The 26,784-nt window shown below is 46.0% G+C and overlaps 1 protein-coding gene and 1 long non-coding RNA gene across 7 annotated transcripts in view; both read left to right on the top strand.

Moving 5' to 3' along the window:
- ADD3 (adducin 3) overlaps positions 1-23,132 on the top strand; it is a 55,555-nt gene extending 32,423 nt beyond the window's left edge. For 3 of the 6 annotated variants that reach the window (XM_040435382.1, XM_040435384.1, XM_040435383.1), the window contains 15 exons: positions 3,941-4,164; positions 8,094-8,232; positions 8,550-8,594; positions 9,229-9,380; positions 9,780-9,860; positions 9,947-10,096; positions 10,377-10,520; positions 12,142-12,240; positions 12,633-12,815; positions 13,191-13,451; positions 13,736-13,855; positions 14,848-14,934; positions 15,157-15,256; positions 18,765-18,848; positions 21,264-23,132. In XM_040435382.1, coding sequence (XP_040291316.1) covers positions 3,970-4,164; positions 8,094-8,232; positions 8,550-8,594; positions 9,229-9,380; positions 9,780-9,860; positions 9,947-10,096; positions 10,377-10,520; positions 12,142-12,240; positions 12,633-12,815; positions 13,191-13,451; positions 13,736-13,855; positions 14,848-14,934; positions 15,157-15,256; positions 18,765-18,848; positions 21,264-21,541 — 2,118 coding nt within the window. In that variant the 5' untranslated portion in view covers positions 3,941-3,969 and the 3' untranslated portion in view covers positions 21,542-23,132. Of the gene's footprint in view, positions 1-3,940; positions 4,165-8,093; positions 8,233-8,549; positions 8,595-8,753; positions 9,106-9,228; positions 9,381-9,779; positions 9,861-9,946; positions 10,097-10,376; positions 10,521-12,141; positions 12,241-12,632; positions 12,816-13,190; positions 13,452-13,735; positions 13,856-14,847; positions 14,935-15,156; positions 15,257-18,764; positions 18,849-21,263 lie in introns of those variants that run through there. The other 3 variants (XM_040435385.1, XM_040435386.1, XM_040435388.1) reach the window with 3 other exon arrangements.
- A 650-nt stretch (positions 23,133-23,782) lies between these two features.
- Positions 23,783-24,872, top strand: LOC121003945. The gene is made up of 2 exons (XR_005779627.1): positions 23,783-24,044; positions 24,101-24,872. It is a non-coding gene; the product is annotated as an uncharacterized LOC121003945 (long non-coding RNA).
- Positions 24,873-26,784: the final 1,912 nt, after the last annotated feature.

The raw sequence follows: 26,784 nt of genomic DNA, 5'->3' as shown, positions 1-26,784 counted from the left end.
AAGAGCGGTCGTAGGAGCCTCCGTGTTTGATGAGAAATAATGCAGCTTGGCAGATACGTGACATCGCCCGACGCGTTTTACGACTATTTTTACGCACAGACTATAGGCTGGACCAGGCATTGTTGTTCTCATAATGCAGCTTTTATAACTTTGCCTCCGGGTCTGATTGCACAGTAGTAAAAAAAAAAACAAACACTGACGCGTTTTTTTTTTTCTGGACACGTTTTACCATCTGCACCCTCAAATTTCTCCTGCGTCAAATCTATGACTCGTTGCACTGCTTTTTCTTCTGGACACCCTTTAAAATGGATTCCTGCGGACTGTCGTCCCCCCCCCTTGTTTGTGGCAATCATGAAGCCCCTTTTAAGGGTTAACTAGGCCGGGCACGGCTGGGTATGACTCCGCGGCTCCTCCGGTGACTGGCACGGACGCCCATTCCTTCTTTTTCTTGCTTTCCGTCCCCACAATGAGACTCCTGTGTCTGTAGAATCTCCCGATAGAAGCCGCGCAGCGAGCGCGTGTCGTCTGTCAGGAAGGTCTCGGCAGCGCGTCGCCCCGGCTACGTGACGTCTGCCTGTCCCAGATAACTACAGCGCCTTTTTTTTTTTTATATACTCTCCCTCTCTAATTAAAAGCAGAACAAGGTGACCCCAGTGTCCCGGCACAAAGCGTTCAGAGCGCCGCAATAATACTCTTAAAGGGACAGCGCACCTAAAATGCACCTTCTCGTCATTTGCATAAGCTGTTGCTCCCTGTTATCAGCCGACTCGAGAAGTAAATCCAGAAGGATATCTCTGCCCCATAATCTTCTACATACATGCCAAGGTTTCTGCTCTTCGCACTGGGGAGGACCTAAAACATCCTGAGCACCTTAAATAGTTCATGAATGAAATTCCAGAATTACAGTAGAGACTGACGCAGGCAGTGTTAGGAACGTCTGGAAGGTCTTCTATCCGTACACAAGACTGATACCATCGCTGCTGTGCTTTTATACGGTCTGGATACTTTGCAGTTTTAAATGTTCTCTTCTGCTCTAGTCACATCCAAAGCTGAGAGGTCATGCAGTTTCTATGTCTGATTGCTGGGAAATCTAAGCATCCCCCCCCCCCCCCCCCCCCCAACCTGTGGCTCTTAAGCAAGTAACAGGGTGGCAGAACATGCTGGGAGTTGTAGTTTTGACCAGCAGAAAGGCGCACCCGAGTTAAGAGGAAACCATCAGCATGTTGAATGCAGCTTTAGAGGTTACTGGAGCAGGATGTTTGATAAAGTGGTCTCCCACAGGTTTACCAGCAGTGGGCGCCAGTGAGAAATGCATAATTTTGGAGGCGGCTTTGGGTGTGTTGGGAGCAGACAGTATGAAAGCCTCTGCAGTGTGGTCAGAAATCGGCGGATCCTGATGCAGCGATGGTGAAATCCGCTGCTGCGGGGGTAACTTTTTGCAGCGAGCCGCCATTATGCGCCACCGCTGAGGTCACCGGAGCCGACAACCTGTAATCGGACTCCGATGGGGAAGTTGTCTGGCTGTTCCTGCGAGATGATAGAATAAATACATTGTAATTGTTTTGTATCATAACTCCAGTTGCCGGGGGCAACAATGACATCTTTCAATACAAAGCTTTATTCGTCGTGTGACGCCGCTGACCCCTGGACCACTGCCCAGGCAGAGGTCCTGATAACCGTACCGCCATGTGTGTCCCATGTGATGCCCACGAGCGCAGACTTGTTTACGTCCCTGTGATGACATCACGTACTACTGTGTATCCGCGGTCCGGCCTCCGTCAAGCAGATGTTACATAGTCGCAAAGGTTGAGTGTCAGATCCTCACAAAGATCCTGCTTGCTGTCAGTGAGTGGAAACAGACTTATTGTAGGAGCTGTCAACTTCTAGCAGGAATAATAGGGGAACGGCACAACATGGTCATAGAAATTATTAGGCTGCAGGTCCTGACCTACGTTTTATAGCTGAGGGTTCGTTACAGTCGTATCCAGTCCGACCGGTCGGTGTGCGAACAGTTAATATTGAGGAGCGGAAGGCCGCTGTCATGTGCAGATGGTGTCAGAACAATGAATAGGAAATGGACTAAAAAAATAAACACCCCCCGAGAGATGGGGGCGGGGGGGCTTCAGAGGAGGGGCCGCAGCGATTCCAGCAAAAAATGTAAAGTGTGGATGTTGGGAAGGTAGTGATCTGAATGATGATGATGGACGTCAGGAGAGATGAGGTCATGTGACCAGAGCCATGCAGATAACACGATGACTGATAAAGTGACCGCAGCCTGGCTGTTGTGATGTCATCATGCCTATGCGGTGACATCACTCGGCTCAATCACTCTATAGCGAAAGGTTCTGCTACTTTCTAATATTCTTTGTGCTTCGATTCCTCATTCTAAAGATCTCTCCCCGCTGTCAGTGAATACTAATACTTCTCACAGCTGAAGGTTTGCTACAGTGGTATCTACATGCAGCATAAATCTCCTGTCCTGACGGTTTGTTCCATATTACCTGCGCTGATACATTGTAACAACATTGTCTGGAGAAGACACTTGGGATATGGCTGTTTCGCTCACAGAGGATTGTCTAGTTAGGATATCATTGTGACAAATTCTCAGCTGTGAGAACGTTAGACTAGGATGGGCATTTAGCCTCTGGAGGTAAATCGAAACACTCTCATTCACTGACAGCCAGCAGAGATTTAGAAAATGGTGAGAAATTGAAGAGCAACATATATTAGCAAGTTTCCTCATGCTGCAATGTTGGAGCTGAGTTTCGCATTTGTGATGTCACTGTGTCGGCTTGATGACATCACTATTTCCAGCCATCTTCGTATAGACCTAATACTTCTCACAGCTGAGGGTTTGTTACAGGTGTATCCAGTCTAAACGGTCCTCTGTGAGCCAAACTGCCTGGATTCCAGACTGATACATTTCACCTGCACTGATACATTGTATCCGGTCCAGAGTCCATACTGTTCAACCCAAAGATTGTCTAGACTTGGTCCGATTGTAACAAACCCTCCGCTGTGAGAAGCGTTAGGTCTGTATGAATATGGCTGTGCCCTGGTGATGTCATCATGCCTGTATGGTGACATCACTTAAGAAACTCGACTGGTGAAAAGCTCTGCTACTTGCTAACATCAATTTCTTGCCATTTTTCACCGCTTGCTGTCAGTGAATGAGGGGATTACTATTTGCATCCAAGAGTCGAATACCTATCCTGATGTAATATTCTCACAGCTGAAGGTTTGTTACAATGGCATCCACTTCAGCGGCACACATCTCTCTCCTGATGGTTTGTTACAATGTATCAGTCTGCAATCAAGGCTGTTTACCCCACAGAGGATTGTCCTAGACTGGATACAATTGTGCCAAACTCTCAGCTGTGAAAAGTATCAGGTCTGTGAGTTTTTAGCATAACGTGGGACGCTCTCATTCTCTGACAGCAAGCAGAGATCTTGGAAACGAAGAACCGAAACCCAAAGTGTATTAAAAGCTGCAGAAGTAACCCTTTATCTGCCGTAAAGGGTTAGGTAGAACTGGGATGGGGGCGATGTGGTGTTTTGGAGGGGGTGTGTGTACTTTTGCACAGGGGCTTGTGTTGCTGGACGCCTCTGGTCAGATAATCCCTCGTCTTCGTCACGTGACCCTCTCAGGTTTCAAAACAAATCTGGGCGCAGTCTGGACGCGGGAGGGATAAGGCCATCTGTCCGCTGGCATCGGCGCTGTCCGCCCGGAGCAGACGCTTGTGTCGCCGCCATGTTCAGCTGGAGTGACCTTGTGCCGCCCGTGAAAAACCCAATTATCGCCCGGGGTGTGCGACGTTCTCATTTTATTTCCCGGAATCCTGACCTCACGGTGATTAATGGTGTTCACAGCGAAGGGTTCTGGGTGCTGCCCTGTTTGTCACTTACCCCCCCCCCTCATCCATCTGCCGTTCTTTTCCAGGTGAGACCCCGCGCCACTGTGACTGAGCCATGAGTTCCGGATCCAGCCAAGGGGTGATCACCGCCCCGCCCCCTCCCAGCATGCCTCACAAAGAGCGCTACTTCGACCGCGTCGATGAAAACGACCCCAACTACCTCCGGGAGAGGAACATGTCCCCAGATCTCCGCCAGGACTTCAACATGATGGAGAAGAAGAAGAGAGTGACTCATATACTCAAGAGCCCGGTGAGTGGGCGTGTAAACTTGTGCAAAGCCATCTGCTGAAGAAAAGAATTCTGAGTTTAGTGAGGCACTGATGCAGCAGAGCCGAGTGTGTATGAGGCAGCAGCAGGGGCGAGCGCGTAGTCTGTGTGATCTGTGGCTGCAGGGGAAGTCTGTCTGCACTCCTTTATCACCAGGTGCAAAGACAAAGCCAAATAACACGTTCAGCTCTGCTACATCTTCAGTGTGTGACAGCAGATTTAGCCAGTGGATCCTGCTTTTCCAGCCTGGGCCACATATAATCCTGTTTGCTGGAAGGTTAGAGTCCGCTCCCCAGGGTCCCCTTTCCGACGGACCCCATGCTTGGCCTCCGCTCGCCCGGCTGGGGCTGCAGGGCTTTGAAATTCTTCCCGAGCTCCTCTCGGTGCCCTCCGCTTCATTACACAATCACAAGAGTGTCCAGCTCTGTGGGGCGCAGCCGGGCGAAGGAAGGGGGGGCAGGATCGCGGCTGCTCTGGTTGTTAACCCTTTATCAGGCACCTAGAGTTCCAGGGACAATGTTTGGGGGGGGGGGGGGGGGGTAGAGGCACAGCCACTGGGAATGTTGCGGCTGCATTCTTTGTCAGCTCTGCTGTATCTGTCCCGATTTAATATTGAGGTTAGTGTAAAATCCTACAATTCCCCAGTGCCGCAGTTGGAGGAGCCTGTATTGCATCGGTCTTCGAGGCCCCTCAAATACAAATATCCATCTGTATCGCACAGCAGCGAAGAGCTGAACCCCCTCCACCTGTTAGCTTCTGTAAGGCATCAGGGTGCCCCCTGCTGGAGATCCGGACAAATGCATCCTATTCATCTGTGTCCTACTGATGAGAAACGTCATAAAGCTTGACTGCTGGAGGTCCACATCCCCACAACGAGCGGCGGTGAAGTGGCTGCAAATGACCTGACTCTTACCATAGCCAGTGGGATTTGTCTAGGGTTAGGAAACATGGCTACTTGGGTCGTAAGGGATGCAAAAGAGCTCTTAGCAAGCTCTGCCTCTAATGCCACCAGATGGAAGTCAATGTTCAGCTCTTTAAATAAGCCTTGAGACACGACTCGGATACTAAATAAGCCAGCACCTCATCTGCAGACAGCTGTTTCGGGGTGATTTCCCCTCATCAGTGCAGAGCAGAGAGCACTGGCTTAACTGGGTGAGAGGCCTGTCTGGTATTGAAGCTTTGGCTTAAGGTTTTACTGTCAGGATTGAAACCACCATTCTCCACCTTCTACTGCCATGTTTCTCCTAAATTCTCTATCGGAGCCTCTGGAGATCGGGCAGGTGGAAGTAAGCTCCAGAAAATAGGTGCAGCACAAGAGAAGATCTGAGTGAGGAGAGGGAAGACATTACATACAGGAGGCTGAGGTGACCAGAGTAGAGGTCGACCGTAACGAGGAGAAGGTTTCTGGGTTGGATTTAGACTGTCCTGGAGATAATCTTTGTGTTGATGGCGGGGAATATGCCAGGATTTATGGATGATGGGGGTATTCTTTCAGGATTTTCTCCATAGATTATTTGGTGCCAAAAGAGTTTTTTCAGAGGATCGGTGCAGCACAAGAGAAGACCTGGGTGAAAACAACTAATCTCAAAAGACCAGCAAAGGAATTTTAGGCAGAACCTTAAGATGATACAGGGGGTGAGAGACTGTAGTCAGATCTAGAGAAACATCTGTCTTGTCCTGGAGGCATTTTGTTTTATGTTCATGGCAGTGATTAGACCAGGAGTTATGGTTATTATTTACATACATATGTGTGTTAAAGGGGTTCTCCGGTGCCATAATTATTTTTTTTATCTACCCTGCATCCTGGCAGGATGTTTACATGCAGAACTTCTTATTCTGCCCCCTATACCCATTTCTCATGTTGGCGGTTTCCTTCCCCTGTCTTCGGCATCACTGCATCCTGGCAGGATGTTTACATGCAGAACTTCCTGTTGGGTTTTCCAACCAATCCCAGCATTCTTTTTCTCTGTAATGTTTCTCGGGGCTGGCTGCACCTAGAAGGGGAGAGGAGTAGGGGGTGAGACGACTAGAGTGAACAGTTGCAGGCGGACAATTCCAGGTAAACTTCACAAGGCATTCTGGGATTGTTTAGGAAACCCTGAAAGAAGCTGAGGAAAATGGGAAGTTCTACATGTCAACATCCTGCCAGGATGCGGTGGGGAAGAAAAGTTTTGACATAAAGAACAGGTATATTGGGCAGAAATATAGTGGTTACGGCACTCTGGGCGGATAAGATTTCCTTATGGGACCAGAGAACCTCTTTACGTGGATAACTTCTGGCGCCTGGGAATCTGTCAGGTGGAAGCATGTTCGTGAGCATTGAGAAGACCTGGCCAAGGGCAATGGATCCCGGAAGACCAAGAAATGTTATACAGATCATGGAGGAATCGGGAATTAAGCAGAAGACCTCTGCTAGAGGTGTCCTTGTTGGAGCTAGCCCATTTCCACTCAGTCCTTGAAGGAAGCCTTGCTTCACGTCTATACAAGGATTTATAAATCTTTCAGGTTTGATACATTGATAGAGGAGTCTTCGAACATTTTGCAAATTCCTGTTAGGTGTACTTGGAGAACCTCTTTATTAAAGTGATGGACTCCAAGGAATAAGTGCAGCATGTGAGAAGAACTGGCTGAGGGAATTTGGTCTAAGCATGGGCAGGTTCTGAAGATGACATAGATTGGATCATGTCCGCGCTTTGTCCTGGAAACATTCTGTTCCTCCTTGCCGGCAGTGGGATTTCTCGATGTGGATCTTCCCTCCATATTTTAGATATTTGATTTTAGTACCCGGGAGGTTTCCAGAATCCTGTTTAGATTCGAGTCCAGAACCTTTTAAAGACTCTCAAGAGGAAGAGTGTTCCAGAGAACTGGTGCAGCACAGGAGAAGACCTGAGTGAGGAAGAAGACCAGGAAGGACCTTGTATACAGACCCTGGAGACGATGGGGGTGGAGGTGCCCATGAGTAGTAGATATTGTCTACACGCGTCCACTATGGCTGATTTTCTCCAGGCGGCTTCGTGCTGGGAGCCATGGATGGAGGCCTTACACAGACGGATGCGCTGGTGTCGGGCACTACTCCAGACTCCTCTGTGGTTGTGTAGGAGGAAATGCTGACGAGGGTTATCCTCCCACTTGAGATGACCCATTCTGATAATTAGCAGATCCTACGCCCCAGGCTGTAAATTAATTAAAAACAAAAAAGCCAATTAACGTCTGCAGTCCTTGTGAACACTTGTTCTGAGGTCTCCCATATGCGTGAGCCTGCGGCGTTCACTGATACACTGAAACGATGCAGATGAGGGCCCCTGTGGGGTCTGCCCCTGGTCTAGTGTCCATGGATCTTTAGGTTGTCTTTTTACTGGTCAGATCCTTTTGGCCTTTTAGAGACCAGGGGTGACAGATGTCTTGTGGCCGCTTATCCCCCTCTTCTCATACCCTGTCAGCTGTCTGGGTGGGAGATTAGGATGATGGGGCATTACTAAATGAGCAGCGGCCATCATTTCATACCTTTTTAAGTCTACTTTAAAGGGTTATTCCGGATAGAACGCGTTATCCCCTGTGCACAGGATCAGTGATAACTATCAGATCTGTGGGGGTCCTACCTCTGGGACCTCAGTACTCCATGAAGCCCCCTGAAACGGACATTGCAGCCGGTTGGAAATGCGTGCCACTGCTCCCTTCATTTCTAGGAGCAGCACAGTACCCACCAGTCTGATAGTTATCCCCTATCCTGTTATAACTGGAATACCCCTTTAATCCAGAGCTGCATCCTGTTCACAGTGCTGACGTTCAGCGTATTGGCAGAAAGCAGAATTGTGATTGCAGCTCTTAAGGACAATTAGACGCAACGTTACTGTGTGTACATTTTCGGGTGCCCTCTGTAATTGGCCTCTGCTTTCTTTTTTTTTTTTTCAGGCTTTTCGCGAGGACCTGGAAAGTCTCATTCAGGATCAGATGCAGAAAGGAAACACCCCGACCGGGCTGCTGGCTCTGCAGCAAATTGCCGACTACGTGATGGCCAGCTCATTCGCCGGCTTCTCCTCGTCTCCGCTCAGTAAGTGTTTGGTAACGGTGGGGATTTGGGGTCTTTTTCTAGGAACCTGCGTCCCCCATGTACCGGCCCGCCACCTCAGCGCCACGGCATCTTCCAGGGGGACACCTCTTCCCCCCTCGATTACTATGGGAGTATTCACACATAAGATGGACAAGTCGGACTCTGTAGACAGCGTAGTTCCCTCTATGTCTGGCTGAAGGGGGGCAGTTACTTATGCTCAGGAGGGGATCTGTCTGTGGGATTAACCCATCGAGGTTCAGATACAGGGTCAGGCGACTGCTCCCATTCTACTGTCTAACTCCATGTTTTATTTAAAGATCACAGACCCGTCAATGTGACGAGCACGCAGCATCCGGAAGGGGGTGAATACTTTTTTTCATGTCGCTCTGTGTCCGCTTCTGTTACAGCTACGCAACCCGCTAAATTAAAACGAAGCAGATTTAAAGGACAGAAACGTAGGATAGGCCGGGGGCGTGAATACTTTCTGAAATGGCAGAGGGCACCAAGACGCCCGACCTCGCGTGCAGGGTTTATCACGCTGAATCTGCGCCCCGTGTATACTTATGCAACTTCCCCAGTTCATGCGCAACTAATCGATCTGTTTTTGGCTCCCGTCCTGGGGCGGCACGCCCATCCATAAACGTGTCCTGAGGGCGACCGATAGGCAGGTACAAAGGTTTGGCAGCTGTAAACAAGCTGAAGGGCTCGGCAGCTCCTTGGGAACCGCGAGGAGAGCGCGACCCGTTCTGGATATAATTACTGGTGGTCTTGCCCCCTGAAGCTCCTGATTATTATGTGCTGTAACCTCCTCTTGGAAGGACACAAGTAGGCACCCCGGAGCGCCCCCAACTGGTCACGTGATTATGGGGAAGGGTACGAGGCTTGGCTTTTATCGCGTTTGCTTCAGATCAGATCTTGCGTCTTCATGCAGCAGCTTCTGTCTGTCCTGAGGGAAGGGGGGGGTTGTTCAGCCTAACCTCTCTGGTCATTTTCCAGGTCTGGGGATGGTGACTCCCGTTAACGACATTCACCCCGCCATAGAGGGCTTGCTGGTGAAGGGCGAGAAGCTGGCCCGCTCCAAGCTGGCTTCCATGTACCGGCTTGCCGACCTCTTCGGGTGGGCGCACCTGTCCAACGCCTACATCACGGTAAGCCATGATATTTGTGCCCCCCATAGTGTGGATACAGGCCATGCAGGCTTCCAGAAAATCTGCTACTTTTTTTAATAGGTAAATTTAATCTGTAATGAGAAGATCAGAACCCCCCCCTCACCCACCTGAGCTAGTCCTGCTCCAGTGCACATGATCTAGTCCTGCTCCAGTGCACATGATCAGGAGAGGCTTTCAGCTTCCGTATTTAAGCTGAAATCTTTCCATTCACTGACAGCAAACAAGGAACTTGTAAGAATTGAATCACAAACCTTTTTATAAAGTTGCAATTTGATGTTGAAAGTCAGTGCAGTGACATGTAACGGCCAGCAGGTGGCGCCGGTGTATATTATAATCCACCATTATTAATCTGTATAATTTTTATATATTTTTTTGCAGGCGAGGGTCAGCAAAGAGCAAGACCACATCCTGATCATTCCCAGAGGCCTCTCCTTCTCCGAAGCATCTGCCGCTAACCTGGTAAGACCCACTTCTTGTTTTCTTCTCGCCCCATTTAATTATTATTTTTTTTTGTTTCTTACAATATTTTCTTTACCTTTTTGCAGGTGAAGCTGAACATCGTTGGCGACGTGGTGGATCAGGGCGCAACCAACCTGCGCATCGACCCCTCCGGGTTTAGCCCTCACGCGGCCATCTACTCCACCCGTCCTGACGTGCGATGTGTGATCCATATACATACTCCCGCCACTGCTGCTGTGAGTGACGCCTGGCCAGCCATTTGCATTCACTGGCACTAGGACCCAGCGGGAATAACAAAGGGGGGGGGGGGGATACAGGGGTGGACACGGTTGATTGTGCAGTGGCAGCCATTGTCTTGCAATGTCCAATCATTGCTGCCAGTGCCAGTTGTCAATTTATTCATACGTTTCCATGAGGAATAATAGAGTGCAAGTGTCTAGTAAGACAGACATGTCAGGAGAGGGGACCTTTACTGTCACCTGCTGCCTCTTAGCCTCCTCTTCCCCTCCTGTGCAGGTCTCATCCATGAAGTGTGGCATCCTACCCATCTCCCAGGAAGCTCTGCTGCTCGGCGAAGTGGCGTACTACAATTACCAGGGGTCTCTGGACGAGCAGCAGGAGAGGATCCAACTGCAGAAGGTTCTGGGGCCCAGCGCTAAGGTAACACAATTCACTGACTATACGTAATGGGGCATTCAAGCATGTTATATGCCAACATCTATTTGCTGTCAATTAATGGGAACCTAAAACTTCTCACAGCTGAGGGTTTGTCACAATCGCATCCAGTCCAGACAATCTTCCATGAGATAAACAGACTGATACATTTCACCTGCACTGATACATTGTAGCAGACTATCGTTACAAGAGAGCGATATGTGCTGCAGATACAATTGGCTCACAGAAGATTGTCTTGACTGGATACATTGTAACAAAGGCTCAGCTGTGAGAAGTATTAGGTCCTGACAAGTTTAAAAACTAGATGTAAGTAATGTTTCCATTCACTGGTTAACCCTTTCCCAACCTCCGCTCTATATGTACGGTGGAAGTCCAGTCTTTAGGCACTGGCTTGCAAGCGCAGCGGGCGCCATAGCCGCCAGGTTTTTGCGGTTTTAAACGGAAGACACCCTGGGCTAATGTCTGCGATCAGCGATGATACCAATTGCAGACATTTAATCCTTCAGATGCCGTAGTCCATTGTGACCACTGCATCTGAAAGCAGAAAACCCGAGATCGCTGCACTTCTGGGGCTTGAACGGCTCAGTGGAGCCATTGGGTCGCACTGGAAGGCCTGGTCTCTCTGAAGAAAGCGGGGCTTCGAGAGCTGCAAGTTCTGTCGAGCTCTGCAGGCGGCAGGGCTCCACAAGTACATGGCAAATCAATGCCATGTGTGGTAGAAGCAATCTTATGGTTGCTTATTATAGTCATATAAGCAGACTTAAAAACAGGAAAAAATATATATACCGTATGTATATAAAAATCCTAATCACTCCTTTCCTCATCATTAAAAATAAATAATAAAAAATAAACATCATGGGGATCGCCGCATCCCAAAGCGCCCATACAATTAAAATATAACGGTAGAAAATCAGAATGGCCGATTTGCAATTTTTTTTTGTCACTTCACATAAAAATGGAATTAAAAGTGATCAAAAAAAGTCACACCCACCCAAAAATGTGTAAATAAAAACTACACATCGTCCTGCAAAATATGAGCCCCCACACAGCTCTATAAAAAAAAGTTATAGGAGAATATGGTATGAAAAGAAAAAAACTTTTTCCAAAGTTTATTTTTTTTATTTTTTTTCTCCAACACAAGAAAAACTATACATGTGGTATCGTTGTACTGACCCGGTCACATGTCAGTGTTACTGCATAGGGAAGGTCTTAAAAACAAAACCCATGAAACTGGTGGAATTGTGGTGTTTTTTAGTTTTTTAATTCTGGCCCATTTGGAATTTTTTTCCCAGCATCCCACTACATTGTATGCAATTTTAAATGGTTCCATTAGAAAGAAGTACATGTCCCGCCAAAAAAAAAAAAGCCCTCATACGGCTATGTGAAAGAAAAAATATGGCTCCAGGAAGGCAGGGAATAAAATTGCAGGGTGCTGAAGGGGTTAAAAGCTTGACCACAAAGGTCAATTGACGCACCGTAAACTGAAGTTGCAGAAGGTTTCATTAGATAAGGATGGTGCTTGATTTCCATAAATGCGGAAGCCTCTGTGGTGCCCGGCCTCCGCCAGTAGGTGGCGCTGCTCATTGTGTCTGGTCTCCTTGTGCAGGTGCTGGTGCTCCGGAATCATGGGGTGATGGCTCTGGGAGAAACCATGGAAGAAGCCTTCCACTACATCTTCAACGCGCAGCTAGCCTGTGAGGTTCAGGTAACGACAGATTTATCCACTCCCAGATCTACATAGGACCTTCACTTTAATTCTTAATCTAGGATCACCTCCAGAGCTGCGCTCCGAATTCAGCTGGTGTCCTGTAGGCTGCAGGGCCGCACCTCTCCGCTGTCCTGTCTGCACACGCCATGTTCTGCAGACATTTGGCCCATCAGTAGAGATCTTGTGGGGGCCACACTGTTATGGTGGGGGCCGCACGGGGGAGATCTGAGCTTATGAATTCCCGGAGGACCCCTTTAAGGCTTCACACAGTTCTGTACCTGCGGTTATTTCAGTTGTTTTTGTGTTGATGTAGCTCAGAAGATCTTATATTCTTAAGGGGGGGGGCCTTGGGTGATATACGGGGTACTCAATATTGTCCTTTTTCGCAGGTCCACGCCTTGGCCGGGTCCGGAGGCATAAACAACCTTCTGCTGTTAGACTTGGAGAAGTACAAGCCCGTCACACACTCCTTGGCCGCAGGTGGCGGGGGAGGGGTGAACATGGAAGGGCAGTACAAGTGGAAAGTCGGGGAACTGGAATTCGAATCGCTCATGAGGATGCTGGACAATCTGGTAAATAGAGCGAATGTCGGACGTATTGAATATGAATGACGGGCCCTAAGAAGCTAGCGCAAACAGCAAGGGGCCCCGACTAATTGAAGTAATTTCCATCCCTTTACATCCCTTTCCATTACTTTACAGCACATCACCATCTAGTGGTTGCTGCTGGTACTGCAGCGCTTCGGTTACATTTTGCACATTTCTGATGGTTTCTTTGATTATTTGTCTTTTTTATTTTTGTCTCCTTCACGTTTCTAGATTTAACTTTTTACAAAAGATGCAAAAAATTGTATTTTAAAGTAAAGCACCTCCTAGTGGCTATCGAGTGGTACTGCACCCTTGGCATTCGTGGCTCAAATAACGATCTTTGTCCTGTTTTCCCCGCAGGGGTACAGGACTGGGTACGCTTACCGGCAGCCGCTGACACGAGACAAGCCGCGACACAAGAGCGAAGTTGAGATCCCCGCCACGGTCACAGCCTTCTCCTTCGAAGATGATCAGGGGATGCCACGTTCTCCGCTGAATTACCTGGTTCAGAAGCAGCAGAGGGAGAAGACGCGCTGGCTGAACTCCCCAAACACGTACTTAAGAGTCCACGTCCCCGAGGAGTCCGTGAGTGGAGAGATGAGCCCAAGAACGAAGATCATGGTGAGACGGGGGGCCCCCCGCATAGAGCGAAGAGCCAATCTGTTCACATGCCACGTGATTGGCTATTACAAGTGTCACTCCACTATCCACAAACCCTGATCTCCTCCCTCTGCCTGTGTCAGTCTTCACTGGGGTACTAGCATTGTATTCCTCTACCAATAAGATAAAGATTAACCCAAGATAACTTGAGGCCTGTTTTTGGTATTGAAGGATCTCTTAGTTGAGCTTTCCTTTGTCCGTGTTGCCCCCTCTTTGACCACCCCCCGTCCCTCTTTACTTTCCAGTGGATGAAAGCCGACGAGCTCAGCAAGTCTTCAGGCGGATATCCCATCAAGATTGAAGATCCTAACCAGTTTGTCCCATTAAATACCAACCCGACAGATGTTCTAGAGAAGAGAAACAAGGTGACTGCAGGGCATGCTAGGAGTTGTAGTTCTTCCACAGCTTGGGGTATACTGACTCTCCTAAATATTATTATTTACAGCTACAGTTGCATTTTATGGACTGAACCATTAACCATAGTTATGGGGGGTTACTCGTGAACTCTAACTTTAATACAATAGTAGGGGGCAGGGCTTTTCTGCATAGGGTTATTCATACTTGGCATTCAGATAGAATGGACCTGGTGCCATCTCATGGTGGCTTAAAGGGGTTCTCCGGGAATTAAGAAAATGAAAATACTTAAATATTACTTTAGTATAAATATTTTCCCAAATACATTTCATTAACTATAATGGTTCATTTTGTCTGGGGAGCAATCATTAGGAGAAATAAAATGGCCGCCGTCCTATTAGCACACATAAAACCTGTCCTAATCGCACACGAGGACAAGTTACTTTACAACACGGAGGTAAAGAGCCGCCTCGTCCTCCTCCTCTCTACTTGTCAGGGTCTATGATCCTGAATACGGCTGATGAGATCTTCAGCTGAATCTCTGTGGGAATGGAGTCCATGAGGAGACATGAAGTACAGAGAGGACAGGTAATGTGCTGCTGCTCATTATCTATACCCTCTCTATCCTCTCTGTACTTCGTCTCCTCATGGACTCCATTCCTACAGAGATTAAGCTGAAGATCTCATCAGCCGAATTCAGGATCATAGTCCCTGACAAGTAAGAGAGGAAGATGGCGCAGCTCTTTAACTTGTCCTCCTGTGTAATTAGGACAGGTTTTATGTGGACTAATAGGACGGCGGCCATTTTATTTCTCCTAATGATTGCTCCCCGGACAAAACTAGCCATTATAACTAATGAAAGGTATTTGGTAATAAATTTATAATGAAGTAATATTTAAGTATTTTCATTTTCTTAATTCCTGGAGAACCCCTTTAAGGATCGATTAGCAGTATTTTTGTCTAACCTTTTTTAATTATTATTATTATTTTTTTAACCTTATAGATCCGGGAGCAGAATCGGTACGATCTGAAGACGGCCGGACCGCAGTCACAAGTCTTGGCAGGAATCGTGGTGGAAAAGCCGCCTCCTGTAAGTATCTAGATCCCGTTTTACCCTCTAAGGTCAACTTCAGAAGCTGGAATGGCGCCCTCCTCCCACTTCAACGCCCTTCTCCTACTTTGGCAAAATCTGAGACGAGTCGTCATTGGGCGTTTATTCGTTGTTTGTAGACTTTTTTCGCCTGTGACTGTCTCCGTGGCAGGAGATGCTTAGAGAATTCACCCGCTGTGACGTGCTCTGTTCTCCCTGCAGATGACGCACTTTGAAGAGGACGAGAACGCGCCCCCTGCTCCTCCAAATCCGTTTAGCCAGTTACTAGAGGAGGAGAAAGGAGGAGAGAACGGCACTCAAGGTGAGGGGGTCCCAGAAAGTTCTGCAGCCGCTCTACTGCCCCCTGACACTATTATTTCCATAACCGCTGCTGTATGTTGTGCATGAATTAACCCTCGCACCTCATGTAACTCGCACCCTGGTCATACATCATATATGGGCATCACATATGGACTTTGGAGGTGACAGGAGTGTAATGCAATACAAAGGCCGAAGGGGTCGCTGTGCCCCATTATTGCTACTGATCATTAGTATAAGGCTGATTGTATTCTCCTGTCCTACAGTCATCCTCTCCCCTGAAATGTCTGATAACAGGGGGCAATAAACTGTATTCTCCTGTCCTACAGTCATCCTGTCCCCTGAAATGGCTGATAACAGGGGGCAATAGATTGTATTCTCCTGTCCTACAGTCATCCTCTCCCCTGAAATGGCTGATAACAGGGAGCAATAGACTGTATTCTCCTGTCCTACAGTCATCCTCTCCCCTGAAATGGCTGATAACAGGGGGCAATAGACTGTATTCTCCTGTCCTACAGTCATCCTCTCCCCTGAAATGGCTGATAACAGGGAGCAATAGACTGTATTCTCCTGTCCTACAGTCATCCTCTCCTCTGAAATGGCTGATAACAGGGGGCAATAGACTGTATTCTCCTGTCCTACAGTCATCCTCTCCCCTGAAATGGCTGATAACAGGGGGCAATAGACTGTATTCTCCTGTCCTACAGTCATCCTCTCCCCTGAAATGGCTGATAACAGGGGGCAATAGATTGTATTCTCCTGTCCTACAGTCATCCTCTCCCCTGAAATGGCTGATAACAGGGGTCAATAGACTGTATTCTCCTGTCCTACAGTCATCCTCTCCCCTGAAATGGCTGATAACAGGGAGCAATAGACTGTATTCTCCTGTCCTACAGTCATCCTCTCCCCTGAAATGACTGATAACAGGGAGCAATAGACTGTATTCTCCTGTCCTACAGTCATCCTCTCCCCTGAAATGGCTGATAACAGGGGCAATAGACTGTATTCTTCTGTCCTACAGTCATCCTCTCCCCTGAAATGGCTGATAACAGGGGCAATAGACTGTATTCTTCTGTCCTACAGTCATCCTCTCCCCTGAAATGGCTGATAACAGGGGCAATAGACTGTATTCTCCTGTCCTACAGTCATCCTCTCCCCTGAAATGGCTGATAACAGGGGGCAATAGATTGTATTCTCCTGTCCTACAGTCATCCTCTCCTCTGAAATGGCTGATAACAGGGAACAATAGACTGTATTCTCCTGTCCTACAGTCATCCTCTCCCCTGAAATGGCTGATAACAGGGAGCAATAGACTGTATTCTCCTGTCCTACAGTCATCCTCTCCCCTGAAATGGCTGATAACAGGGAGCAATAGACTGTATTCTCCTATCCTACAGTCATCCTCTCCCCTGAAATGGCTGATAACAGGGAGCAATAGACTGTATTCTCCTATCCTACAGTCATCCTCTCCCCTGAAATGGCTGATAACAGGGGGCAATAGACTGTATTCTCCTGTCCTACAGTCATCCTCTCCCCTGAAATAGGTGATAACAGAGGGCAATAGATTGTATTCTCCTGTCCTACAGTCATCCTCTCCCCTGAAATGGCTGATAACAGGGGGCAATAGACTGTATTCTCCTGTCCTACAGTCATCCTCTCCCCTGAAATGGCTGATAACAGGGAGTAATAGACTGTATTCTCCTGTCCTACAGTCATCCTCTCCCCCTGAAATGGCTGATAACAGGAGGCAATAGACTGTATTCTCCTGTCCTACAGTCATCCTCTCCCCTGAAATGGCTGATAACAGGGGGCAATAGACTGTATTCTCCTGTCCTACAGTCATCCTCTCCCCTGAAATGGCTGATAACAGGAGCAATAGACTGTATTCTCCTGTCCTACAGTCATCCTCTCCCCTGAAATGGCTGATAACAGGGAGCAATAGACTGTATTCTCCTGTCCTACAGTCATCCTCTCCCCTGAAATGGCTGATAACAGGTGGCAATAGACTGTATTCTCCTGTCCTACAGTCATCCTCCCCCCTGAGATGGCTGATAACAGGAGCAATAGACTGTATTCTCCTGTCCTACAGTCATCCTCTCCCCTGAAATGGCTGATAACAGGAGCAATAGACTGTATTCTCCTGTCCTACAGTCATCCTCTCCCCTGAAATGGCTGATAACAGGGAGCAATAGACTGTATTCTCCTGTCCTACAGTCATCCTCTCCCCTGAAATGGCTGATAACAGGGGGCAATAGATTGTATTCTCCTGTCCTACAGTCATCCTCTCCCCTGAAATGGCTGATAACAGGGGGCAATAGACTGTATTCTCCTGTCCTACAGTCATCCTCTCCCCTGAAATGGCTGATTACAGGGAGCAATAGACTGTATTCTCCTGTCCTACAGTCGTCCTCTCCCCTGAGATGGCTGATAACAGGGGGCAATAGATTGTATTCTCCTGTTCTACAGTCATCCTCTCCCCTGAAATGGCTGATAACAGGGGGCAATAGACTGTATTCTCCTGTCCTACAGTCATCCTCCCCCCTGAGATGGCTGATAACAGGGGGCAATAGATTGTATTCTCCTGTTCTACAGTCATCCTCTCCCCTGAAATGGCTGATAACAGGGGGCAATAGACTGTATTCTCCTGTCCTACAGTCATCCTCTCCCCTGAAATGGCTGATAACAGGGGGCAATAGACTGTATTCTCCTGTCCTACAGTCATCCTCTCCCCTGAAATGGCTGATAACAGGGGGCAATAGACTGTATTCTCCTGTCCTACAGTCATCCTCCCCCCTGAGATGGCTGATAACAGGGGGCAATAGATTGTATTCTCCTGTTCTACAGTCATCCTCTCCCCTGAAATGGCTGATAACAGGGGGCAATAGACTGTATTCTCCTGTCCTACAGTCATCCTCTCCCCTGAAATGGCTGATAACAGGGAGCAATAGACTGTATTCTCCTGTCCTACAGTCATCCTCTCCCCTGAAATGGCTGATAACAGGGGGCAATAGACTGTATTCTCCTGTCCTACAGTCATCCTCTCCCCTGAAATGGCTGATAACAGGGGGCAATAGACTGTATTCTCCTGTCCTACAGTCATCCTCTCCCCTGAAATGGCTGATAACAGGAGGCAATAGACTGTATTCTCCTGTCCTACAGTCATCCTCTCCCCTGAAATGGCTGATACCAGGGAGCAATAGACTGTATTCTCCTGTCCTACAGTCATCCTCTCCCCTGAAATGGCTGATAACAGGGGGCAATAGACTGTATTCTCCTGTCCTACAGTCATCCTCTCCCCTGAAATGGCTGATAACAGGGAGCAATAGACTGTATTCTCCTGTCCTACAGTCATCCTCTCCTCGGTGTGAACAGGGGGCAATACGTGGCATTTAGCAGCGGGCGGAGGGTCACCAGCCCCCCACAGGATGTCATTGCTCCCAGGCTGCATGGTTTCCGTCTCTAACATCGACCTCTCTTTTGCATGTCCTCTAACCTCAATGTTAACCCCACAGATGCCGAGCATGAGCTAATCTCAGAAGACGACTCTTCTGCCCCCGTAACTCAGTCCCCACCCCAGACGCCAGTAAGCTCTGCAGGTACTTACCTCGTGCACCGCGCTCTCCGATAATTTGTATAATGAGCTCTGAAAATCCAAACCAGTGCAATTTCATCCTGCCTTAAAGGGGAACTCCACAGCGGTATCAATAAAGTAAATTGAAGACCGCCAAAGGTGCTCTGAGCTTTAACCTCCATCTCCAGAAGCTGCATCATCCACTGTCCTCCTGCACCGACGCGGCAGCAGCTTCTCTAGCCGCCATCTAAACGTGCGGCATGTGTTAGTAACTCTGCTCGTGTCCTGGCTGTTCTCAATAAACTTTATTGATAATGTTCTGGATAACACCTGTCCATCCACCTGACTGGTCTAATCTAGTAAATACTTGTATCGCCATGAAATAACTATAATGGAGCAACTTTTCTGCCTTGTTTCTCTCTTATTCCTCCGGAAAATATATAAATAAATTGGCGGCTGGTGTCTCCATTTGGAGGGGTGACCTATCGCTCCCTGCCAGCGCCAGATTATAGGGACTCGCCCCTTTGACATGAGCAATGGTAATATCAAGTTGTCAAAGAATTCATAAATTTCCAGGAGGAATAACAGGAACAGCACAACCTATCGCTCCCTGCCAGCGCCAGATTATAGGGACTCGCCCCTTTGACATGAGCAATGGTAATATCAAGTTGTCAAAGAATTCATAAATTTCCAGGAGGAATAACAGGAACAGCACAACACTCGGAATAGATGCTCCAGAATTGTAATTTTGTGGGTAACGGACATGTCAGGCGAGGTCCCCTTTAAACAATTAAGCTAACACCCTGCATTGTAAAATGAACATATTACACATTTATGGAGTGTGGAGCCGGACTAAAAGCTGGCAGCCTTGGCGGGCTGTTGTGGCTTTTTTAAAGGGGTTGTCCAGGATTAGGAAAAACATGACCGCTTTAGGGCTCTTTCACACTTGCGTTGTTCTGTTCCGGCATAGAGTTCCGTCGTCGGGGCTTTATGCCGGAAAAATCCTGATCAGGATTATCCCAATGCATTCTGAATGGAGAGAAATCCGTTCAGGATGCATCAGGATGTCTTCAGTTCCGGACAGGAACGTTTTTTGGCCGGAGAAAATACCGCAGCATGCTGCGCTTTTTGCTCCGGCCAAAAATCCTGAACACTTGCCGCAAGGCCGGATCCGGAATTCATGTCCATTGAAAGGCATTAATCCGTATCCGGCCTTAAGCTAAACGTTGTTTCGGCGCATTACCGGATCCGACGTTTAGCTTTTTCTGAATGGTTACCATGGCTGCCGGGACGCTAAAGTCCTGGCAGCCATGGTAAGTGTAGTGGGGAGCGGTATACTTACCGTCCGTGCGGCTCCCGGGGCGCTTCAGAGTGACTTCAGGGCGCCCCACGCGCATGGATGACGTGATCACATGGATCACGTCATCCATGCGCATGGGGCGCCCTGACGTCATTCTGGAGCGCCCGGGGAGCTGCACGGACGGTGAGTATACCGCTCCTCCGCTACCCACTACTACTATGGCAACCAGGACTTTAATAGCGTCCTGGGTGCCATAGTAACACTGAACGCATTTTGAAGACGGATCCGTCTTCAAATGCTTTCAGTTCACTTGCGGTGTTACGGATCCGGCGGGCACTTCTGGCAAATGGAGAACACGACGGATCCGGACAACGCAAGTGTGAATGAGCCCTTATTCCAGAAACAGCTCCACACCTGTCCATGACTTGGATGGAGTATTACAGTACAATTCTTCTGCCTAGGGGGAGCTCACTGGATACCCATGTGTGTAAATTCTGCCTGCAACCATGACTAGGGGGAGCTCACTGCAGACAGCTTATTTTGAACTCAATTCAAAATAAACCTAAGTTAGCTCCCCCTAGTGGTGGCAGCTGGCAGAATATATATGCATCTGTAGGCAATGGGCTCCTCCTAGTGGTGGTTGCAGGCAGAATATATGTACATGTGTATCCTGTGAGCGCCTCCTAGTGGTGGCTGCAGGCAGAATATGTATGCATCTGTAGGCAGTGAGGTCCCCCTTGTGGTGGTTGCAGGAGAAATATGTATGCATCTGTAGGCAGTGAGGTCTCCCTAGTGATGATTGCAGGAGAAATATGTATACATGTGTATCCTGTCAGCTCCTCCTAGTGGTGGCTGCAGGCAGAATATGTATGCATCTGTCGGCAGTGAGGTCCCCCTAGTGGTGGTTGCAGGAGAAATATGTATACATCTGTAGGCAGTGAGGTCCCCCTAGTGGTGGTTGCAGGAGAAATATGTATGCATCTCTATCCAGTGAACTTCCCCTAGTGGTGGCTATAGGCAGAATATACATCTTTATGCTGTGAGCTCCCTCTTGTGTAATTGCTCAATATTAGTGTAGCTGTCCTGTATTTGGAGGTTTTTTTTGTCCCCCCCACTCACATTACATTTTCACCCTCTCAGACCCTCTTGAGGACTCTGTGTTCCAGAAGGACTCTCCCATTGTGTTAAACGGCAAAGATGGCAGCAAGCACGATGAAGAGGAGGATCTGACCATCCGTGTCAGTCAGCTGAACATGGGGGAACACTTAGAAATCACGCTGCGGAGCACCGAGAAGTTCATCGAGGGGGAGCTGACTCCCGAAGGGTCTCCTTCCAAGTCCCCCAATAAGAAGAAGAAGAAATTCCGCACCCCGTCCTTCTTGAAGAAGAATAAAAAGAAGGAGAAGCTGGAGGCATAACCCCCGGTTCATGGGAATGGGGGGGGATCCCCTTTTTGGGGGGTTTAGTACGTGAAACCTGTTTTCATGCTGCAGGGGGGGGCGCTGTTCAGATCTGAGACATTGGGGTCTCCAGGATGCAGCCATTCTCCTGCTTTTCTCTGTTTGCTGTACAAAGCCCTCGCCTCCAGCAGCCGCCATGAGCTTTTTACTCCACCCATCTGCCCGGAACGCCAGAGGAAGCTCCGCCCCTCCTTAAGCGGGACGATCACAAAACCAGCTCATGATTTTTGTGCATTTTAATTTTTTTATGCTACAAAAGACATAAAACAATTTTTTTTTTACAGATCTTCTATTATGCACACAGTAAAGATGGCGGCATGCGCCAATTATATGCACCTGGAGAATTTTAACCATTTAATTTGAGGAGGTTTTTCTTATGAATTTTTTTTTTTTAGCAGCTGGAAAAAATTTAAACTGGAATATAAAATCTCTGTGGGATTTTATTGTAGGGGCACAGGCCGGACCCCGGGGAAAATGGTTTTGGGGGGGAGGGGTCTGCGCTAAATCCCACCGATTTACCTCCTCTCTGAGGACGGATAATGCTTCGCCATGTAATACCGCAGGGTACAACCACACTGGTTTAGCTGGAATCTCCTGCGTATCCTCTATGATGCATTTCTGTAGATTTGGCTGCAGACTGGAAATTTTAGGCTTGAATATCGGGCGGGGGGGGGGAGACGTGGAATTAAACATTTTTATATTTTAAAAAAATGAAATTGAATTTTTTTTCCTTGCCAAATACATGTATTTAACTATTTGCTGCCAAAGGGCTTCTTTAAAACTAAAACTATATTGCACAAGCAGGAGGAAGCGTCCTTACTGATGTTACAAAGCAGTGGCGTTAAAAAAAAAATATATTTTTTTTTGTGTATTTTTTGGAAACCATCCAAATTTCATGTAAAAAAAATGACCACACGGGCCTTATTTTTGAAAAAAAAAGACATCCCATTTTAATTTTTGTATGAAATATACAACTTGAACCAAACACAAGAATAATATTTAAATGTATAATGTCTAATATTTAAATATATTCTCGTGAATAAATATAAAAAAAGATATTTTTATAATAATTTGCACATGCTGTCACATTTCTAGGGAATACCGCAGAATTTGAATTGGTTTTAGAAATTAGTTTAATTTTTTTTTTTTTTTTTTTTTACCGTAGGTATTTTTTTCCACAGAATAAAAAATATATAAAAAAATAATAATTAACATTTTTAAAAAATTTCTGCAAAGGTGGCGACTTGGATAGACAGCGTTTCAGTAGGTTCTTGACACTGAGATGGTCGGGTAATGAATGAGACATTTAGCTAGGATGCTGTAGAGGATAGGAGGCCGTGCAAGTGAGGAGGAGGTGGTGTTTTTTTATTTATTTTTTATTTTTAAGGGTCATTAGTTTGAATGTTGAAGAGTCGCAAAAGGCTGGTTTAAAGTGGGTGAGACTTGAACCACCCACACCCCTCATGGACATGGATCACTACAGAACCAGGTAGGTCTGGGGTATTAAACTGTAGGACGCTGGCCAAATGTAAAGGGGAAAAAAACAAAACGGGTGCAGAATTTACCAGTAGACCCAGCTTTCCTGGCCGATGCCACCCGATGGTTTATGGGTCCTGCAATAACATTACCGGACACGACAAATTTTATAGTTTCCTTCAGAAACCTAATCCTACGTTTTTTGGCTCTGTATCCATAGGCAGCTTCCCCCTCTGATAGGTGACCATTATTTTTGTTACAATTTAAATTTTTTTATTTTTTTTGAGAGCCTGTTACTTCTTGAGGTTATGCAAATTGCATGTCAAATAAATAAAAAATACCGCATAAAAATGTATACATGAATGTCGCCCTCTGGTATAGACCCCCCCCCCCTCCTCTTTAAATACCACAATTAACCATAAATTAATTTTTTAAAAATCACTTTTTTAATGAATTTAAAAAAGATATATTTGAATCCCAGACTACTGATAGTAGAACGCTTTACATATTTTTTTTAATTTTATTTTTTTTACATATAAACATAGTCATTATAAGGCCTCATGCACACGACCGTAAGTATCTTTCAGTCCGCAAAAAATACGGATGACGTCCGTGTGCATTCTGTATTTAGCGGAACGGGACAGCTGGCCCCTAATAGAACATTCCTATCCTTGTCCGTAATGCAGACATGTTCTATTTTTTTGCGGAACGGAAATACGGACATATACGGAAACTTTATGCACACGGAGTAACTTCATTTTTTTTTTTTTTTTTTGCGGAGCCATTGAAATGAATGGTTCCGTATACGGTCCGCAAAAAATACGGAAGGGACACGGAATGAAGATATGTTAGTGTGCGCGAGCCCTAAACCTAATGATATCATCTGCCTTTTTTAAAGAAAAAAATTCACTTTCATTACCATGGTGCTGCTTTTATGGGAGAATTTTAATCTTCATTTTACTCAACAGTTTATTAGAATGTTTAGGTTTGAAAAAAAATAAATTTTTTTTTTTTTTTTTTTCGTAAGTGATTTTAGTTTAGGTTTTTGGATTTTTTTTCTTCAAATATTCATATTTTTTTCTTCACTTTTTTTCAAACTTTTTTTTAATTTGTTTTTCACGTTTTTTTTCTTTTTCTTTTTTCGAATCTTCCTAATGTATAGATCACCCAAGACAGGTGTGCTTTAATGCGCAGCCGCACTGAGATGTATGAATTGTTTGTTTCAAGCGACAAATATTGCTAAAAAGTTAATTGTTCTCTTTCACTGTGTTTTCTCTCTACTCTGGATATATACTGGACAAAACTGAACGTGTGAAAAAAATCCATCTTTTTCCTAGTTGCAAAATCGATGTGACTCCTGTGTTTTCTGTCGGATGCCTTTTACATCGATTTATCTTGTGTGTGTTTTTTTTTTTTTTTTTAAGTTTTTTCATTTTTTTGTTTTACAACAGTAGGAACGAGAGTCTGTGAACGATGCTCCACATAACGTTTTCTAAATGATAAAATGTATACAGAAATGTCTATATAAAATATATCTATATGTATGCAAAGTGCAGAAATATTTTTTAAAAAATGCAGTCTCCTGCTATATGCACCTTTTACCCCTCCCCCTGCAAATGCCGCTATATACCTGCTTCAGCGTAAACAATGAGCCATTTTGAGAACCTGTCCTGTGGAAATATACCGTATATATACGCTACCCTGGAAATTGCTGATAGTTGTATTGCTAATTCATGTCCGATCACAAATAAACAGTATTTTAAGTAGATACATTTTTGTAATTTCACCTTTTTAATAAAGAGGAGTTAATCTTTAAATTTTCTGTGTTTTTTTTGTTTTTTTTTCCCGGTATTTTTAATATGACCCCAGAATGATGATGCAAGCAGACGTGACGTGAAATATATATATATATAGCGCCAACATATTCGTAGCACTGTACAATCGGAGGTTACATATATATAGAAATTACAAACTAACAGTTCAATAGGACTGAGGCCCCTGCTGGTACGAGTAGATGGGGGAGGGGGGCACAAGGGGTAAAAGGGCTTGTTCTTTACAGCCATCTGTGTGTGCGGGGGATACAGATACTGTAGGAAGAAGGGATAGAGTTCTGAGAAATAATGTAGAGCAGCGATCCTCTACCTGCGGTACTCCAGCTGTTCTAAAACCACAACCCCTAGCATGCCCTAATAGCTCTAGGATGGCCAGGCATGCTGGGAGTTGTAGTTGTGCTGCAGGTGGGGCATACCTGATGTAGAGGAACACTGAACAGAGAAGAGTTTATTAATGTGATAGACCTGCCTAAAAAGATGCACTTAAAGGCTATGAACATGTTCAGAGACATTTTACTCATTTTTGGCTAAAAATCATATTTTCAATTGACCGTTATTAAAAATATTGAGCCATTCTGTCACAAAGGGTTAACTGTTTTTTTTTTCCTAACTGTGTGACCTAGATCAGGGATGGGCAAACTGCGGCTCTCCAGCTGTTGTAAAACGACAACTCCCAGTATACCTACAGCTATCAGCCTACAGCAGGGCATGATGGGATTTGTAGTTTTACAACATCTGGAGAGCCGCAGTTTGCCCATCACTGACCTAGATGACGAAAGTGAAAGTACCAATCTCTGAACTACTAAGAGGTCACAAACACTTATTTCTGCTACATTCTTATCAGTAAGATAAGAACTGAGTTATAATGAGTGTTTGTAATGTCAGAGATAAGGAGCCCATCGGCTCCCCAACTGACTGGAAAAGAGAAAAAATCCAGAAGCTGTTACTAGAGCATCTCAGCTCTGTACAGAAAAAAGGACTCCATATGTTAAAGACCATTTGAAAAAAGGAGTACAATGAAATAATAAAATAAAAATTAAAAAGTTGTACATAGCCTTTAAGGGGGCGTTCACACAGTGGTTTATGCAAAATTTTTTTTGTGTATATATATATATATATATATATATATATATATATATATATATATATTATATATATATATATATAAAAAATTTTTTATTTTTTACAAACAAAAAACAAACAATAGGAGGGGACAATAATTTGTGAAAGTACACGACATCTCATTGTCTACATATATATATTAAAACTCTAAAACGTACAGACCATAAGACGACCAGAGAACAAAAGAGGAAAACGCATAAAGATACAATACACAGAACTAAAACACAATAATCTCGGGTACATAAACAAAAAATACTGGACGATTCCAACTATATATATATATATATATATAAAAAATTTTTTATCTAGTCCGCACTTACTACATAAGTGACTGACGACCTTATCAATCCCACCCCATCCAGGTCTTTTCCCATAGAATCCGTTGCTTTCCCTCTTTTTATATTTAATACGTTAAAATTCCTTTAGGCTGGGTTCAGACCTGAGCATATTTGATATGCGCGTTTTTATGCGCGTTTTTTGCAATAGTAAACGCGCGTTTGACGTGCGTTTGTGTGATTGACTGCAGTGTCCTATGGCCACAAACGCGCGTCAAAACGCCCCAAAGAAGCTCAAAAACTTGTTTGAGCGTAGGGCGTTTTTCAGCGCGTTCAAACGCGCTGTAAAACGCTCAAGTGAGAACCAGGGCCATAGGGAAGCATTGGTTTTCATGTGTTGAGCGTTTTACAGCGCGTTTGAACGCGCTGTAAAACGCTCAAGTGTGAACCCAGCCTTATTCTGCACATATATCTTTTCCATTCTTCCAGGCCGGGG

Source organism: Bufo bufo, chromosome 6 (genome assembly GCF_905171765.1).
Source record: "Bufo bufo chromosome 6, aBufBuf1.1, whole genome shotgun sequence".
In the NCBI taxonomy this organism is placed as follows: Eukaryota; Metazoa; Chordata; class Amphibia; order Anura; family Bufonidae; genus Bufo; species Bufo bufo.
Note: the sequence above shows the minus strand (reverse complement) of the source record. Positions and strands in the feature narration are given on the sequence as shown.